The 17,934-nt window shown below is 44.8% G+C and overlaps 1 protein-coding gene across 2 annotated transcripts in view; it reads right to left on the bottom strand.

Annotated features, from left to right (window-relative positions):
* The window catches only part of BCAS3 (BCAS3 microtubule associated cell migration factor), a 3,998,327-nt gene that overhangs the window by 3,277,878 nt on the left and 702,515 nt on the right, over window positions 1-17,934 (bottom strand). For both annotated transcript variants that reach the window (XM_086954924.1, XM_086954923.1), the window contains exon 9: window positions 6,766-6,842. In XM_086954924.1, the coding sequence (XP_086811050.1) occupies window positions 6,766-6,842 (77 nt within the window). The remainder of the gene's footprint in view (window positions 1-6,765; window positions 6,843-17,934) is intronic.

Below are 17,934 nucleotides of genomic sequence, written 5' to 3'. Positions count from 1 at the left end.
CTTTTTTGGCTATTTGGGGTAATACATGCTTAGTCCTCCATAATGTTTTGTCTACATGAGGCATCCACACTATATTAGCATCCTTTTTTGACAACATCCTGGAGATTCTAAAGGTACCCAGGGTTCGTGGATTCTCGTGGAGGGGATGAAAAAAACACAAGTATACTTAAACTGAGTTTTTGTGGAAAAATAGGAAAGAACTGACCTGGATAAAAATGTCTCTTTTTCGCCATAAAAATAGCATCATTGAATGGTTTACTGTGCTAAAGTCACCATCTTCCAAGCTTTCACGAACATGCAGATCTGAATGAAAAAACCTAATTTCTTACCACAGTTTTGCATTACTCAAAAAGGTAGCTAATTTTTCCTATTTTTTGCACTTTCCACCTAATCCCAGTTTGTGGTGGAAACCAGTGTTGAACCCATGGGTGATCCAAAAAAACCGATATATTTCTAAACAGTAGACATAATTCCGAATTCAGCAAGTGGTCACATGTGTAGATCCCTCAAGGTTTTCCTAAAGAAACTAAAGGTTTAAATAAAGAAATATTGAAAACAAGTAGGGAAAAAAAGCCGTTTTTTGACAAAGTTTTCATCTGTAACTTTTTGTCAGGATGGCGGATTTACAAAAGCAATGTACCATTACGTTCACTAGACCATTTTGCTTGTGGGGATATATAGTGATTGTAGGCTCTCCTAGAATCAGAGGTACCCAGAGCCAGCACCTGAGATGCGGCATACAATGGTTTTTCATTGTGTACAGAGTATAGGCCAATTCATATAGTGAAATATGTATAGTGAACAATAAGTATCAAGGTAATCTATGTATTTCTGAAATGGGCACACGATATGGAATTTAGAGCAGTGGTTATTTATATATCTCTGAATTTGGGAGTAAATCAAATATGCCAATCAGGGAATCACCAATCCATAACAATAATTTACAAAGGGGGCACTTGCCCTTTGGCACTGAACAGCAATGACAAAGTGCCCCAAAGAATCTAGACCAGCAAAACGAAATGCAACACACAGCAAAAACACAGGAGGCAAAGGCAAAAATACAGGGGATACCCACGCCAAGGATGCCAGGTCTAACAATAATCACTCAGTAATCACTTTCAGTTAGTGAGAGCAGGGTCTTCTCAAACCTGCAGTACGAAGATGCCAAAAACATACTAGAAGAAATTTGAAAATCTGCACCTACCGGTGTAAATGTAAACCTATTTATGAATGAGGATTTTAAAATTTCTGAAAATCACAAAGGCATCTAAGAGGACTCATAGAAACAGCTGCAGCTCCTAGAAACCCTTAGTGAATTCTTAATGTGTTCACTTGAAGTTATTTCCACATGCATATTTGTGCATGTGTGAACTGTATACGTAAAAATAGTTTTGCATTAGTAAAGGTGCACTTTTGTCTCAACAAATAAAAATTCGTTATGGGGAAAATATTTTTGGTTTTGGAAAAATCCATTTCCGACACTCCCACTGGATTTGTGGGCGTTCATTGCATATTCCTATCCTTTAAAGTATTTCACTTCTACTTTTGACACAAGCACACTCTAAGCGTTGCCACAAGGGGAATGGGCCAAGAAAATGTTTATGAATTGACAAAACCTCACAGACTGATGGGTCTTGAAATGTCCCCTCCATCCCGCTAGAGCCTGCAGACTAGAATGTCTTAACTTGCAAAGACCGTTAGATGCCACAGCTCCCTTTTGGCTCTGTTATAGCTTTTGATGAGTCTCCACCCTGCAGCGCGTTCCACTAAGCCTACGCTGTCATTCATGAAGTCAGACAGAACCCCCCGACTGTCCCAGAGGTGGAATTTGAATATGCAATGACATCACAACATCTTTGCACATTTTATGTCCAAGCATACACATCTAAGACAGCAGCTATCAATAAAACGGGAGAGGGAAAGCCTTCCTTTAACTAAGCCCTGACGAATTTGTTTACACTATCTCTCATGTTAAAAAAAAAAATGTTGAGAACACTCTGATCACCCCCGCCAAAATGTGATTGCACTGTCTCTCCTGTATAAAGAACAAAGCACAGAATACTCTAACTTGACTCTGATGGTACTTAATCCCTAAGTGGACATTTTAATGAACTTAAATTTTAGGTGGTCTAATGTGTGAATAACACAGGGACAATTTTTCATGCCCTCACAATTGGTACAACCACAATGTTGCCCATAGTCTGCAGCCTCAGTCTTGAGACTGCTGACTATGAAATGGGATCAGCACAGGTCCACGTCTTTTTTAGTGCACAGTCTCATTATGGAGGCTGTGGCCACAATCAAAATGGCGCCACAAACCTGCAAAATCTGTAATAAGACTGGGTACCATAGAAGGAGACCCAAAACAGGTCCTTAAATAATAACTGGAGAAAAATTTTTAGTTTGGGATCTGGGGGAGGGAGGGATGTGGGGGTATTTTTCAGGTCTCTTAGTTGCCTAATGTTTTTGTTTAAGGATCAGGGTGCACTTACCCTACACTTCCCTTACGGGCCTTCTCATCTGTTCTCAGGACGCAAAAGAAAATTTACTTGTGCAGCCAACCAATCTGATTCTGCCTTTTCAGTTCCAAGATGGGGACTTTAAATGGATAACAGGAACAGAACGCTCACTTGTACAACGGGAGGACTTCATTTTTAGGTCTAGTCAAGGCAGCGCATGCGCACTATCTCTATGAGACATGCTGTATCTTCAATATGGGCTCCAAGCACTGCCCATCTTTTCCATTGATTCTTCTTACTGTCCTTTCTAAAGGCCGGCTTTTGTTTGGTGAAGATGCATAGTAGTCTCTCCTTTTGGACTTTTGGATCTTTCCATTAAAATTGCCTTTGTTACATGTGCTCTTACTTGTCATTTTATTTAGGGTACATAAAGATCACTCTTTTTTTGTTGGCCTGCCTCTGCTCGTGCAAAGTGTTCATATTTACTTCTTGGCCGTTTGTTTTCTTTGAATTGCTCCTGCTCTGTTTGATCACCCAGTTCTGTAAATGTTCAGAAGGGAGTTCAATCGTTACTGTAGTAGGATCGATATTTGTAATATGATCAGCATTTGTAATTTTGTTTCTGTTCCTATATGGTTTCGATTCACCATTGATTAATTTTATTTGCTATAAGTTTCATTTTATTTGATAAGATCGGCATGTTTTTTGTAGGGCCAACGCCAAGACTTGAACCCGGTTCCCCATTCCCAAAGTCGGCGGCTCTGTTTGTTATACAACATCACTATCTTGAAAAACAAACTTGTCTTTTATTAGTTGGCTCTCTGTTTTGTTTTTTGCTCAGATCGACATGCCTGCAGCTGTGCACTGCACTCAGCTGCTGCTGGTTCCCCCCTCACACTTCCTGTAGCCTGGGGGTAGCTTGGGTGGCTCATATCCAGTGCACTTAAATTCCTCTGACTCAAAGGCTGAGCACACAACAAGCCAAATGTCTTAAGTTCCCCTCCCACCGCTCAAAGAATGTCTTGTTTCTCTCACACACAGCCCGCCTGCCAGCAGCGAAGAGCATTGTCCAGGAACCCATGGCAGAGTTGGGGGGGTTCACGTAGGGCAGCCTCTTCAAAACCGCACCATTGCTTCAAATGCATCAAAAATTCAGGGTAACCAAGCACAGCCCAAGAGTGTGATAATTCAAAGTGTAATTTCTAGTCAAAGTGGAGCATGGGCACGCTGAAGCATTAAATGTTGGATGGGAATTCAATGCATATCCAGTGCCAAGGGACAGCAATCCAAGACAATGCACTATTGCCCATTATAAACTTTATAATCGTTATAAAGCTTCCACATGTTAAAATAATACACATGTTAAAAGAATGAACTTTTTGAAGAGACTTTATTGATGATGTCTGTTGTATGATTTAGGTGGCAAACATTTTCAAAGCTCTGGACGGGCACTGGCTTTGCTTGCCCTATTAATTTTTTGATTCGACCACTTCTAGGTGCCACTGTCCCCACGTGAGAATCTGCAGCTGCCGCAGGTGACTAAGTATGCTGGTTACTAAGCCATATTTATGACATATTACAATAAGGGTGTTCCCCTTTTGCAAAACTGTTCATTTGGACTGTGAATGTCTCATATTGCCAAACATTGCAGTTTTACGGCTTTAAAAAAAGAGAACCCAGAGGGAATGGATGCACCTACGAAGACGTTTTTTACCAAAACAAAATAGCAAATAAAACTGCACTTTGATGCTGTTCTAGCGCCTCCCTTCCTTAGTAAAAGGCATTTGATGCACACTGAGCTTTGTAATTTCATGTGTAGTAGGTGCTCATACCACATTATATTTCTTTTACAATGTCCATCTCAGTAGGTATACACTTGGGATAACTGGCACTGAGGGAAAATCCACCTAAAGTACCGACTTGGGGTCACATTTTATTGTACATTAAAAATTACGGAAAGCTGCCCAAGGTTTCAATTGAAGATTTTTCCAGTCAGATGCTGCTTACTCCTTGAAGACGACGAGGAAACTGGACCTTCTACAGTCATACATTTTCCATAAACTTGTCTTCATGTCTGTATTATCCTGTGATGCATGTTTTTATAGCTTTATTTATTATTCCACCACAGAATTACAACATTCAGACACTACACGTGCCATCAATTTCAGGCATCAATTTCCTCACAACGATTTAGAATTCAAGTCCAAGAGCTCAGGTGTTGCATTTGTGTCCCCTCGGGTCCAGCACTCCAACCTCTACCATCCCCATCGCAGCCAGCAGCTATGGCACACCCAATCTCACTATATTGGGGTATTTATTCCTTGTTCCTGTGCAATCTATCCAACTATGTCTCACAATTTAACTGGTTTTAGTTTGTGTTTTAGTGCGTCCTGACTTATGGTTTCCGTTGTCAACCTGTAACACTAAGACCGTAGATTGTTCACGGCTGCCTTGTGACTAAAGATTCTATTAGACTGCTCGGTATTGCCATCCAGACCGGAAGGTCGCCTATGAATTCATCATGTCTAGGCATCAAGTCTAGTTTATTTCATTTGTCCTACTTCTGCTATTGTCTACTCAGTCATGTCTCTCGCCCCGTAATCCTACTTTGCACGGATCAACGGTTCTCCAGCTCCATCAGTAAGTAGCTCATCCAGTCCAGGTTTTGAGTATGCATTCTTGACTTGCAGTCCTCATTAAAAAAAAAAACAGTCGTAAAGCCTGTATGTCTGGCATTGGTTACCAGCCTTTTGGCGTTACCAGCGCTTGTTTATCATAGTGTTTCATTAACGATGGGAAAGCTGCAAAATAGTTTTGGGGCAGCTACTGGGTCTTTCTCAATCTAAATAAAGATAGGCTAACTCACAATAAAATTAGCCAATGGCTGAGCCAGTGATCCATGCTGTATGCTGTATTGTGCAGAGGTAAAATGTGAGAGACACAATAACAGACCAGTGGATGAAGAAAGCTGGCTAAATATCACCATAAGTATATTCTACTTATCATTTTAGTAAAATCAAAAAGTCTAGGCTAACGCCAGACTGGGAAAAGAAAAATTCGAAATCAAGCTCTACAATGCAAAACAAAACAAATGAACTGGGTCAGAAAATTACATAGACCTGGGATACTTGAGAGCTCAGCTTATAAAGTGCGAAGTCCAAGGCAATGGCCTTTTTCCCCATAGGGAACAGGACCATAAACTACTGGTTCTCACACTTGCCCGGGAAATATTCTTTAGGTGGCAAAGAAGAACACTGGCAAACATGCTGCCCAGTACAGACGCTGCTCTACAACATAGCTTAAAGACATAGTCCAAGCTTATAGCTATGGCTAAAGACTTATGAGGTCCCAAAAGTGAGACCTATTGACAATGCACATGCTTGTTTTACTGAAACAGTCGCGATATACAAACCGGTTAACCCTTTCAGCCCACCCAATACCTTCGGTAAACTAAACAGCTCAAAAAACAGTGAATGAATTTACACCAAAGCAACAAAAGCACTCTTTTCAAGTAAAGATTCTAATCTCATGCTAAGTCTGGCACACATCTATTCAGCATTTTTTGCTCTTGCTGCAATCAGAAAATCCTATTGGAGCGAAAATAAAATTAGAAAACTATTTTTTTTGCCCACAATCCTAACTATATATCTTTTCTACATGCACAAAATTGCACTAAACGTAGCGTTACGCATCTTATTTGCCAATTTGTGTGCAAATTCCAAACGGGGTCCAAAGTTATTTGCATATCAAAAATGCTTTTAAAATTAAAGTGTCGTAGCTGAACCAGAGCTACACAGCAGGGACTGTAAAAAACTAGGCCTGTTCATGATATGATTCAAGTAAATCAACAATCCTTAAATATTAGGTGAAATAATGCCACCATTCAGAAAACCATTGCAACGGAATAGTTGGATTATGAAAAAAATCCCAAAGGAAAATAGAAAACCCACCTAATTACAGCCGATTTCATAAGCAAAATATACATAAAGCAAAAGAGGGCAACAATTTAAAAGCTGGTAATAATAATCGGATCAGCAAGAACCAAACCTTTAATGCATTATATATACGATTACTCTTAATCTGATGCAAGGGATTAGCAAAGGCAACAATACCATAGTCTGTAAATATATGATATATTTAAAGACTTTAAAAGGCCGCGCAATTTGGCTGATTTAGTATACATTGCTTTGCTCACAACTCCAACTCTGTGGGTAGGATTAATATTAAAATGTAAATCACAATATTTGAGAGAAAAAATAGACATTGTGAGCATAAAATTATCCAAATTCAACAGTGTCACACTCACTTGTAACAAAGAATTTTTTGGTGAAAGTACAGCTGTCAAAGGCAGCAATTTTTTCTTGCAACGCGACAACAAGTATTCTAAAACAGGAAAGAAAAAAAGAATCAAACGTTAGTAACATGACATCTTGCACGAGTACAGATATAGCCCAATGTGCAAAGCAATGGCAGAAATTACAAAACAAATCGTCCATGTTAGTGTGTACAGCAACCTAGCCAGTGCTATCGGGGCAAGGAGAGAATTCACAATTAATAGTGCACATTGTAGCAGAGGCAAGCATGGAAAACACATTTACAGGCAGCATTTTATCGCCAATTAAACACGTAGAACATAATTGTATATTTTTTCAGGAACACCGCTTTAGAATGATAAAACAGTACAAAGGAAAATATTGGCCGACTACAGAACGAAAACAACGATTGCAGTCAAAGCTTTAGGACAGTAGTTCTCAACCTTTTGACTTCTGAGTACCATGAATTAAATTAATCATTATTGGAACACGCCCAACCCCAGACATCCCCCCCCCCCTCACCCCTGCGGAATCATTATTGGAATCCGGGGAACCCTCATTGAAGAACAATAGTTACTTACCTGTAATCTGTGGTTCTCCAGTATTGGTGTCTTTCATAGATTCACATGCCTGAATTATTCCCCGTCGTCGGAGTGGGAGTCCCACTGTACATAAAAAAGCAGTTAGACTGATGTACAGAGGAGATACCTTGTTAGCTATAGGGGAGATGGGCCATGGATTCCCTCCTCGGCCGTCCCCTACCCAGCCGGTCTTTGGGCAAACTCTCCTTCGTCTCTCCTGAATTTATCTCCCCCTGAACCCTACCGCTATCCGCTCTACTCTTCTCTTCTTTTCAGCTCTTGTCCTCTCTGTGAACTTTCCCTCGTCTGTAGAGACCTAGCTATCTGAGCGACGCCCGATGGAGCTACCTGGATAGCTACAGGGGAGACAGGCTGTGGATTCCCTCCTCGGCCGTCACCTACCCAGTCCGTCATTGGGCAGACTTCTCTTTGTCTCTCCTACCATCTTTTTCCTCATCCTCCCTTTACACACCACCTCCCCCCTCCTGCTCTATTTGTTTCACCTTTCTATCACTGTGTTGCTTATTTTGATGTAAAGTGTAATTCTTCATTATGTATCTGTAACATTATGTAACCCTATGTAAAGGGCTCAGATACCTACCGGTCTAGCCAGCGCTATATAAAACTCATTAAATAAATAAATAAAATAAATAAATACATAGGCTACAAGAGAAACAACTTCCACACTCATGACTATCATAGTCATTTCGTATAGTCCAAGCTGCAGCCAATCAGGCGACAGCACACACCAGATTGTTCTCCCCAGAGGCTCAGGCTCTCAGATTTTCTCGCACAGGAGTGAAACAAAACATTATAGCCTAAACAGCCTCTGAGGGGAGGTGGGCGGGTTGCATGTGAATCCATGAAAGACAACAATACTGGAGAACCACAGATTACAGGTGAGTAACTATTGTTATTCTCCAGTATTGGGGTGTCTTTCATAGATTCACATGCCTGAATCAATCAGAGTAGATAGCAGTACATAACATAATGCTCGTTAGACGCTCCTTGTATCACAGTGTGTATATATATATATATATATATATATATATATATATATATATATATATATATATATATAAATTCGAAGCAGTGCCCGTTTTTGGAAGGAGCCTCATGAGACAGCAGATGGAGCTCAATTCAATTTTATTAACAACTTGCCAGCAGCGAGGTTTTCAGGTGAGTTATGCAGCGGATCTTGCCAGACGCGTTTCAGGACCGTTCATCCTTTCATCAGTGGCTTGGAGAGGCAGTAGAAAAGGCGTTTCTTGGCACGTGACTACTAAATGCAACTTACTCCCGCCCTGATGGGCGTAGCCTCTTGGCATCCTGGGAGATGAAGTCTGCGCGTATTTTCAACCTTTTTAGGTGCATTTCCCCACAGTCTCAATGTCCATATTGTTCATGCCCTCAATCTTGAAAGCTCTCTGCCCCGCTTTACAGTTGTTAATTGAGCTGTTGCTGGCTTCTTACTGCATCAAAGCCAGCTGAGTCCATTCCGTTCCGACAGCGCCCCTTGAAGCACTGACACGGACCCACCGGAGTAGTGGGCTCCCTCCACGACCTGGAGCCAGGCCGGCAAAAATAAATTCGAAGCAGTGCCCGTTTTTGGAAGGAGCCTCATGAGACAGCAGATGGAGCTCAATTCAATTTTATTAGCAACTTGCCAGCAGCGAGGTTTTCAGGTGAGTTATGCAGCGGATCTTGCTAGACGCGTTTCAGGACCGTTCATCCTTTCATCAGTGGCTTGGAGAGGCAGTGGAAAAGGCGTTTCTTGGCGCGTGACTACTAAATGCAACTTACTCCCGCCCTGATGGGCGTAGCCTCTTGGCATCCTGGGAGATGAAGTCTGCGCGTATTTTCAACCTTTTTAGGTGCATTTCCCCACAGTCTCAATGTCCATATTGTTCATGCCCTCAATCTTGAAAGCTCTCTGCCCCGCTTTACAGTTGTTAATTGAGCTGTTGCTGGCTTCTTACTGCATCAAAGCCAGCTGAGTCCATTCCGTTCCGACAGTGCCCCTTGAAGCACGGAACATGCACAGCTGAAATGTTGATCTTGTGACTCAGTGCCCAGTCCCAGACCTCTTGGGCAGACTTTATACCGCCCTGTTTGTTTAAGTAATGCATACTCGTTGTGTTGTCTGTCCGAATTAGTACCAAAGCCCCTTGGATGACTGTTCGAAAGGACTTCAAAGCCAAGAAAATGGCTCGCAGCTCTAGGAGGTTGATGTGCCACTTCTTTTGCTGCATATTCCACTTTCCGTTGACCGTCATTCCCTGAAGGTGTGCTCCCCATCCTTCGAGAGAAGCATCCGTGGTGATGGTGAAATTTGGTACTTCCGCCAGGAATGCACATCCTTCCTGCAAATTCTTCAACCGAGGCCACCAGAGAAAGGCTTCTCGCATCCGAGGAGTTATGAGAATGACGTCGTCGAATGACCCAGAAACCTGCAACCATTGGAGGTTGTGTTCTTCTTGTAAAGGTCTCATTCCGAGACAGCAGTTGGGTATCAGAGGGATGCAGGATGAAATCCTCCCCAGGAAAGATTTGAACAGCCGAACTGAAATGTACTCTTTTTTCTTCCAATAGGCGAGCTAGCTTGCAGATCTTGTGTTGTCTCTCTTTTGAGACGAAAGCTTGAGTGAGTTGGGTGTTCAACGTGGCTTCGAAGAAGGTCTTTCTTTGCGACAGAATGAGATGAGATTTCTCAAAGTTGATGGAGGGGCCCAGAGACTTGAGTAGCGATAGACATCTTTGAACGTGTGCGCTTGCCTTTGCAAAAGAATTCGCATTGATAAGGCAATCGTCCAAGTATGGGAAGATTTGAATGCCATCTAAGCGAAGGTGTGCTGCCACCGGAGCTAGAACTTTTGTGAAAACACGGGATGGTGACCGAAGTCCAAAAGGGAAGTACTCTGAACTGACATTCCCTGCCAGCCACTCTAAATCGTAAGAATTTTCTGTGTCTGGGGAGGATCGGCACATGAAAATAAGCGTCCTGAAGGTAGAGTGTGGCCATGAGATCCCCTACAGAAAGAAGATGGAGGATTTCTTGAAGTGTTAACATCCATGAAGGACAACTTTTTCAGGTATTTGTTGAGGGCACGCAGGTCGAGGGTGGGGCGCCATTCTCCCGATTTTTTCCGTATGAGGAAAAATCTCGAATAAAAACCAGTTTCTCTTTGCAAACGAGGGACCTTTTCGATCGCTCCCTTCCGTATCATCACATTTATTTGTGTAAACAGCTCCTTGATATGAGCTGGAGGTAAGCCCTTGGGAGGAGAGTTTGGAGGGATCTTGATGAATTCCAAATTGTGGCCTTTGGCCACTACATCCAGGACCCACTTGTCTGTAGTAATTGTGGACCAGTTCGAGTTGAATTGGGATATTTTTCCTCCAACCTTTGACAGGGGGAGGGTAGAGATGGTGGCAGGTGGCGTGTCTCATTGCTTCTTGGTGGAATCTCTTCCACGGTAGGAGGGCTTTCTTCTTTATTGCGCGTAGGAATTACCTCGCTGTCCGTAAGACTGTTGCTTGTAGGGCTGGAATCTCTGATTAGTTTCAGAGGTTTAGTATGACCTCTGCTGAGTGTATCTTCCTCATTGGAAAAGGATCTGCGTCATTTAGCACCTCGAAAGGACGAGTTACGAAACTGAAGGCTACCCAAAGATCTTGCCGTCTCCGTGTCCTTCTTGATAGCCTGAAGGGCCTCGTCAACATGCTGGCCAAAAAGAAACTCACCATCAAATGGCATGTCGATTATTTTTGCTTGTACTTCTTGGCGAAAAGATATATATTTTAGCCAACCCTGCCTTCTTAACAGTGCTGCACCCACTAGCTGCCTGAATTCTGTAGACGCAACATCTACTGCTGCGTCGATCATTTCCGCAGAAGTAACTTCTCCTTCTCGTAAAATTTGCCTTGCCTCAGATTTTGCAGGTTCTGGTAGCATTTCAGGTAGAGGGAGATGTTGGACCACATTTGCCTGTCATATCTCCCTAATATCGCTAGAGAGTTCGCGGCACGTACAGTTGATGCCGCCATAGTGGAGACTTTTTTCCCGATGGAATCCAGTCCTCTGCCATCTCTATCTGGTGGAGCAGATATAGGAGAAGAGGGGTTTGTGGCCCGTATTTGTGCCGCTTGGGCGACGACCGAATGAGCTAGGTTGTCCGATAAGGCATGCAGGAGAGTTGTTCGGTGCCTTATACTTCTTGTCTAAACAGGGCAAGACAGCAGGAAGAGAATTGGGTATTGCCATGATCTTTAATCCTTCCTTCCAGATGAAATCAATGATCGGAATGGTTTCACTTGCCTTCGTGGTTGATCTTTAAAATCATAAAGAAAGCAATTGTCTCCATCGGAATCAAAAAGGAGATGGAAACCTCCGATGTCTACTTGAGGAGAGTTAGCAGTTGCTGGAGCAGAAGGTGATGGCGTCTGAATTTGGTACTCATCCCACTGCGACAGAACAGATTTGTCATCCACCTCTCCTTCCTCTCTATCTTCATCCGTGGTGTTAGCCACCTGAGAATGGCGAGATGGTGCTGGAGAAGGTGGTCTTGGAGATCTTAAGGAAGATGCAGAGGTCTGATCTTCATCCTGATATTTAATGAGCAATTCTGACGGACTACTAGCAGTGCGGAATCTGTCGTCCACATCTGATTGCTCCTTATCATCAGAATCCAGCAATTGGTCAGGTAATTTAAGTGGTGAAAGAGCTTCCAAGGACGAGCCACGTTTTTCTAGCAAAAAAGCTGTTGTTGCCGGTGGGGCAAAGGAGGCCGTAGACGGTGTGGCGGACCATACTTGCAATGCCATGCACGATGACAGTAGAGGCGTCGACGGTTTTGCCGTTGACGGTGCCGTCGTCGATGAAGATTGTGCTACGACAGTGACCGACAACGAGACATTAGACTTCGTTGATGGTGTAATCTTCGCAGCCGATGTCTTCGACGACGAGGCATCCTTCGTCGACGACGAGGCAATTTTCGTCGATGATGCGGCCGTCGACGACGAGGTATACTTAGTCAACGGTGAGGTCGTCGACGTCAAGCCAGTCTTCGTCGACGAGGTAGCCGTCAACGGGGTAGTCTTCGTCGACAATGTAGTCTCTGCCGTTGTGGTCTTCGTCGACGATTCAACCGTTGACGGGAACTTTCTTCCCTTCGTCGTCGTCGACGGAGCGTCGACGATAGATAGCATTACCTTCGTCAATGAGATGGGTCTAACTCCAACAGAGACCAGCGTTGACGGAGATGAGGTTGACGACATTACCATCTGGGGCCTCGGCAATGAGAAGGTGACAGTCGACGTTGAAGTAGTGTCGACGATGATAATCGTCAACGGCGACGCCGATGACGGGGTCCTCTTCTTCTGAGGAAAATCGTTCTCAGGAAGCTTTTTAGACGCCAGAGACTTTCCAGTCTTTTTAGGGGGCGATACAGGTGAAGATCCAGAAGGTGGAGAAGCCTTTTTTGTAGAAGGCAAGCCAGAACCCTTGGAGGGTTGAACTTTCCTGAACACCTTAGCCCCAGGAGAAGATACATCTTCCTCAGCCATCCTCTTCCCACAAGATTCACAAGGCCTGAAGAGAGATTTTTTAGGAGTGAAATCCAGACAAAAACGTGAACATTCTGGTGGGTGTTGTCTCCTGATTGGCTGCAGTTTGGACTATACAAATTGACTATGATAGTCATGTGTGGAAGTGTTTTGTCTTGTAGCCTAGGGCTACCTTACTTCCTGGTTGTTTATTACAAAGGTTGTATGGTTATTAGGTGCATATTATTGCTTTTTTATGTACCGTGGGACTCCCACTCTGACGACGGGGAAAGATTCAGGCATGTGAATCTATGAAAGACACCCCAATACTGGAGAATCAAGACTGCTAGCCGAGGGTCCCAAGCATTGTAGATAATCTGAACTGCAAAACAATACACAAAAAAATACACAAAAAAAACATTTATACAAATACACAAACTTATACATTTTAATAAATTTGCAAACACATATACATTTTGAAAAAATCGAAATTTAATATGAAGATTGTAGCTTTTCTAAATTCAATTCAGACCACTCATCATCCATACTATATTATGTTTGATACACTTGCACTGCTCCCACAAATCTATCTGAGCATACAAATTTAAGTTTTAGTTCCCAATTTCAAATTCCTTCATATATACAGTACATTTTAAAATTTTCAATTGTACATTTAGCTTCTTCATTTATATACGCTTTATTAATCTGTTAAAACTATTTCAATTTTTATAAATAGACACACACCCCCGAGGAGGTTTCATGGGTCCCCAGGGGTCCCAGGAACCACAGATTGGGAACCATTGGCTTAGGACAATTGTTCCTTTGGTATCTTTTTGGGAGGAGGTTAGCTCCTCTTGGTAACCACTGGCCTAGTTTGCAAAAAAACCATAAGTTATAAAAGACTATCAAGTGTCTCCAGAAAGGCTCACAAGTTGGGAGAAAAAATCCAGAGAAAATACATCAGAAGAAGATCAAACAAACACTAGAAAGGAAAATGGTCAGGGATTCAGAGAACTTTGAAGAGCGGGATGCAGATTGGAGCATGCACAGAAAAGAAAAAAAACAAGCATTAGAAAAAACAGTAGGTCTAGGCTATAAATATAAATGCCTATCTGGATGCAGGCACTCCTCCATTCGTCCATGAACTCAATCACATGTACTCAGTTACTCATCCACATACATATGTTTATCCACCCATTGACTCATTCTTCAATTCATCCACTTCCACATCCACAACCCTATACACACAAATTCGGCAACCAACAAAGACGTACTTTCAATTATCAGCCAGATTTATTGGGTTTGCTTGGGGGCGCTAGGGGGCGCACAAGGGAATGGCCACGCTTTCGTGAGGCTCCTGCAGTCCGGTTATTAATCCTGCAATTATCCTGTGCTTTTGCCCGTAAGAACGGATTTCTAACTACGGTCCTGAGGGCGCTGACCTCTGGGGCACAGACGGTGATAAATCTGTCGCCTGATGGGACGCGGCAGCTGCTTTTTGCCTGGTGCATGCTGCTAAGCGGTGCAATACCTGTTGTGGGCTGCAGCAGTGCCTGGGGAAAGGAGCTACTCTAGCGTCGCAGCGGCCACGTGGTGAGTGGGACACATGACCGCCCTCATGAAGGAGTACCCTGCTGCTGACTACCATGAGCAGTGGCAAGACGATTAAAGGCACTATTGGAGTGTAGGCATTATTGTGGGACATCGGAGCCCTTGGCCTGTCGCTGCGGTGCTGACACGACAATCGGGTGAGTGCCTGCTGCCTCATTAACCCCTAACAGACAATATGGCGGCCGCCGCTTCTGGACACTGCAGAGATCGATATTAAGGGACTGTGTCTCACTGGAAGGGCAAGATACCTAACAGAAGCGGTCAATGTGCTGCTAATATATTAAGACATTCGATATCAAGCACGCCTCCCTCAAACACCACCAGCTGATCCACACCACCAAGAAGACAGCATTCAAGGAACGACTAGACCACAACGCACACAACAGCAAGGAACTCTTCAGCATCGTCAAAGAGCTCTCCAACCCCAGTGCAGGAAACAACGACATCACTCCCTCACAAGACCTCTGCTAAATCTCTCGCCTCGTTCTTCCACAGCAAGATCGCCGACATACACAACCGCTTCGGACCACAAACCACGCACCCAACCACCAAGCCGACGCCCCCCACTAGTACCCTCTGCGCCTGGACCCCGGTCAGCACCGAAAACACCATCCACACGATGAACACCATTCACTCCGGATCACCAACCGACCCATGCCCCCACCATATCTTCAACAGGGCCGACTCCGTCATCGCACCCCAACTCCGGGATATCATCAACTGCTCCTTCAACACCGCCACCTTCCCGGAGAGCTGGAAGTATGCCGAACTCAGCGCCCTCCTGAAGAAACCATCAGCAGACACCACCGACCTCAAGAACTACCGCCCCATCTCGCTCCTCCCTTTTCCTGCCAAGGTCATCGAGAAGACCGTCAACAGTCAGCTTGCCACCTTCCTCGAGACGAACGACTGCCTCGACCACTCGCAGTCCGGCTTCTGAGCGAACTATAGCACCGAGACCGCCCTCATCACAGCCACTGACGACATCCGAGCCCTACTCGACAACTGGGAAACAGCGGCCCTCATCCTCCTGGACCTCTCCGCAGCGTTCGATACCGTCTGCCACCGCACCCTAGTACAGCGCCTCAGCAACATCGGAATCCACGAGAAGGCACTAGAGTGGATCATCTCGTTCCTCGCTGGAAGAACCCAGAGAGTCCGCCTCCCCCCGTTCAGATCAGAGGCCACCGAAGTCATCTGCGGCGTACCACAAGGATCATCACTCAGCCCCACCCTCTTCAACGTCTATATGAAACCCCTCGCAGCCATCGCACGCCAACACAACCTCAACATCATCTCCTACGCTGACGACACCCAACTGATCCTCTACCTCACCAACGACCCAGCCACCGCCAGAACCAACCTACACGAAGGGATGAAAGACGTAGCCGAGTGGATGATGAACTGCCGCCTGAAATTGAACTCAGACAAGAAGGAAGTCCTCATCCTCGGATCATCACCCTCTGCCTGGGACGACTCCTGGTGGCCCCCTGCCCTGGGCAGCACACCCAAACCAACGGACCACGCTGTAATGTTTTCCAAGCAGGTTCCGCAGGAGCATCAGGAATCTGAAGAGTAGTCCTCAGCCTTCCCCTATGGCCTTCCGACTCTATCAAACACTAGAGTATCGAATGGCTCGCCAGGTGAAAATAGGGAAACAAAACAAGGAAAGGTAGGGGAAGACAATAGAGCTTGACTGTGAACTTCTGAATGGATGCTGGATAACAGGTAGGCTGAAAAGGAATAAAAGTATTACTGTCTATCTTTGCTCACCACAACATTAACGTACACCATGTCTATAATACATATAATACCACTACATACCACAATAGATTTTCTGGACTGTAGAACATATAGGAGGGTAGAATCAGGTGTTCGTTTTTCTATCGCAAAGAAGACAAGGAAACAGTAAATAACTCTTTCCCACTCTATGCTGGTGAGTGTCAGTATCTAAAGTGTAATTCTCACTCTGTATGTTCTTGGAGTAACCTGGGAGATTTCTGTAGGTATGGATATGAGCTTCAGCCAATACCATGTATCTTGCAATAATATCTGTTAGACAGGAAATACATTCAAGTCTCCACGCAAAGTAATCACCAAATATATATAATGAAAAGGCAGCCACAGCGCTGTTACCGTGATTCTGCGAAGAAGCGCTTGAATATGCACCAAACTCTGGTCCATGCAAGAATCCCAGAAGTAAATATAGATGGCCCAGGAATGGGTGGAATTAAGAAGTGTACCGGAGAATCCAGCAACAAGTGAGGAGTAATATATACAATGAGAATTTGGCAGTGCCCAACCGGATGGCGGGGAAATTCCCGGCCGCCGGGGGAACAGGTAAGGAATCTAACTAAATAAGGGAGCTGTACGGGTGCCCAGCCGGATGGCGGAGATCAAACCCGGCCGCCGGGCGGGACACCTGAGGACTGAGAATGAGAGAGGAGGCGAAACCCAGCCAGATGGCGGGGAAGGACCCGGCCGCCGGGCGGGGCTCAAGGAAAGGGGGAGGAGGAGTAACCAAGCAAATGCAGTAACCACCGCAATAGAGGACGTCAGTGGGGAAGACGTCACCCAACAGAGATTCCGCCGATAAAGATGAAGCCGAACACAACACCGTCGCCGAGAAGGCAGGAATCACACAGGAAGCGAAACGGAACAATCGCAAACCGGAAGTCAGGCAAGACAAGTCGGGACGGAACCCAGAACGGAAGGAGCTAGACGCAAGAACGTAAAGCAGAGTTCTGCTGGTCTGCGGGTCTTAAATAGAACTATTCTTAAAGCTATAGTGTTGGAGAGGTGTTGGGGCATGACACACGCACGCAATCTGGGTTTCATCCTGGACTCCTCCCTCTCGATGACCAGACAAGTCAACGCCGTCTCATCTTCATGTTTCAACATCCTACGCATGCTCCGAAAGATCTTCCGATGGATCCCCACCGAAACCAGGAAGACTGTGACCCAGGCACTCGTCACCAGCCGACTGGACTACGGAAACACCCTCTACACCGGAACCACAGCGAAACTACAGAAAAGACTCCAACGCATACAGAACGCCTCCGCACGTTTCATCCTGGACATCCCCCGACATAGCCACATCTCCGGACATCTGAGAGGCCTGCACTGGCTTCCCGTCAACAAGAGAATCACGTTCCGACTCCTCACCCACGTACACAAGGTCCTCCACGACCTTGGCCCCAGGTATCTCAACAACCGCCTGACCGTCTACACTCCCACCCGTCAGCTACGATCAACAAGCCACGCCCTTGCCGCCGTCCCATGCACCCGAAGAGCCACCATGGGAGGAAGATCCTTCTCCTACCTGGCAGCCAAGACTTGGAACTTCCTCCCCATCCACCTCCGCCTGACCCAAGATCACCTCTCCTTCAGGAAGCAACTCAAGACCTGGCTGTTCGAGCAGTAGCA

This window comes from Lissotriton vulgaris, chromosome 2_1, assembly GCF_964263255.1.
Source record: "Lissotriton vulgaris chromosome 2_1, aLisVul1.2, whole genome shotgun sequence".
NCBI classification, from domain to species: Eukaryota; Metazoa; Chordata; class Amphibia; order Caudata; family Salamandridae; genus Lissotriton; species Lissotriton vulgaris.
This window is presented reverse-complemented; position numbering and strand designations above follow the sequence as displayed.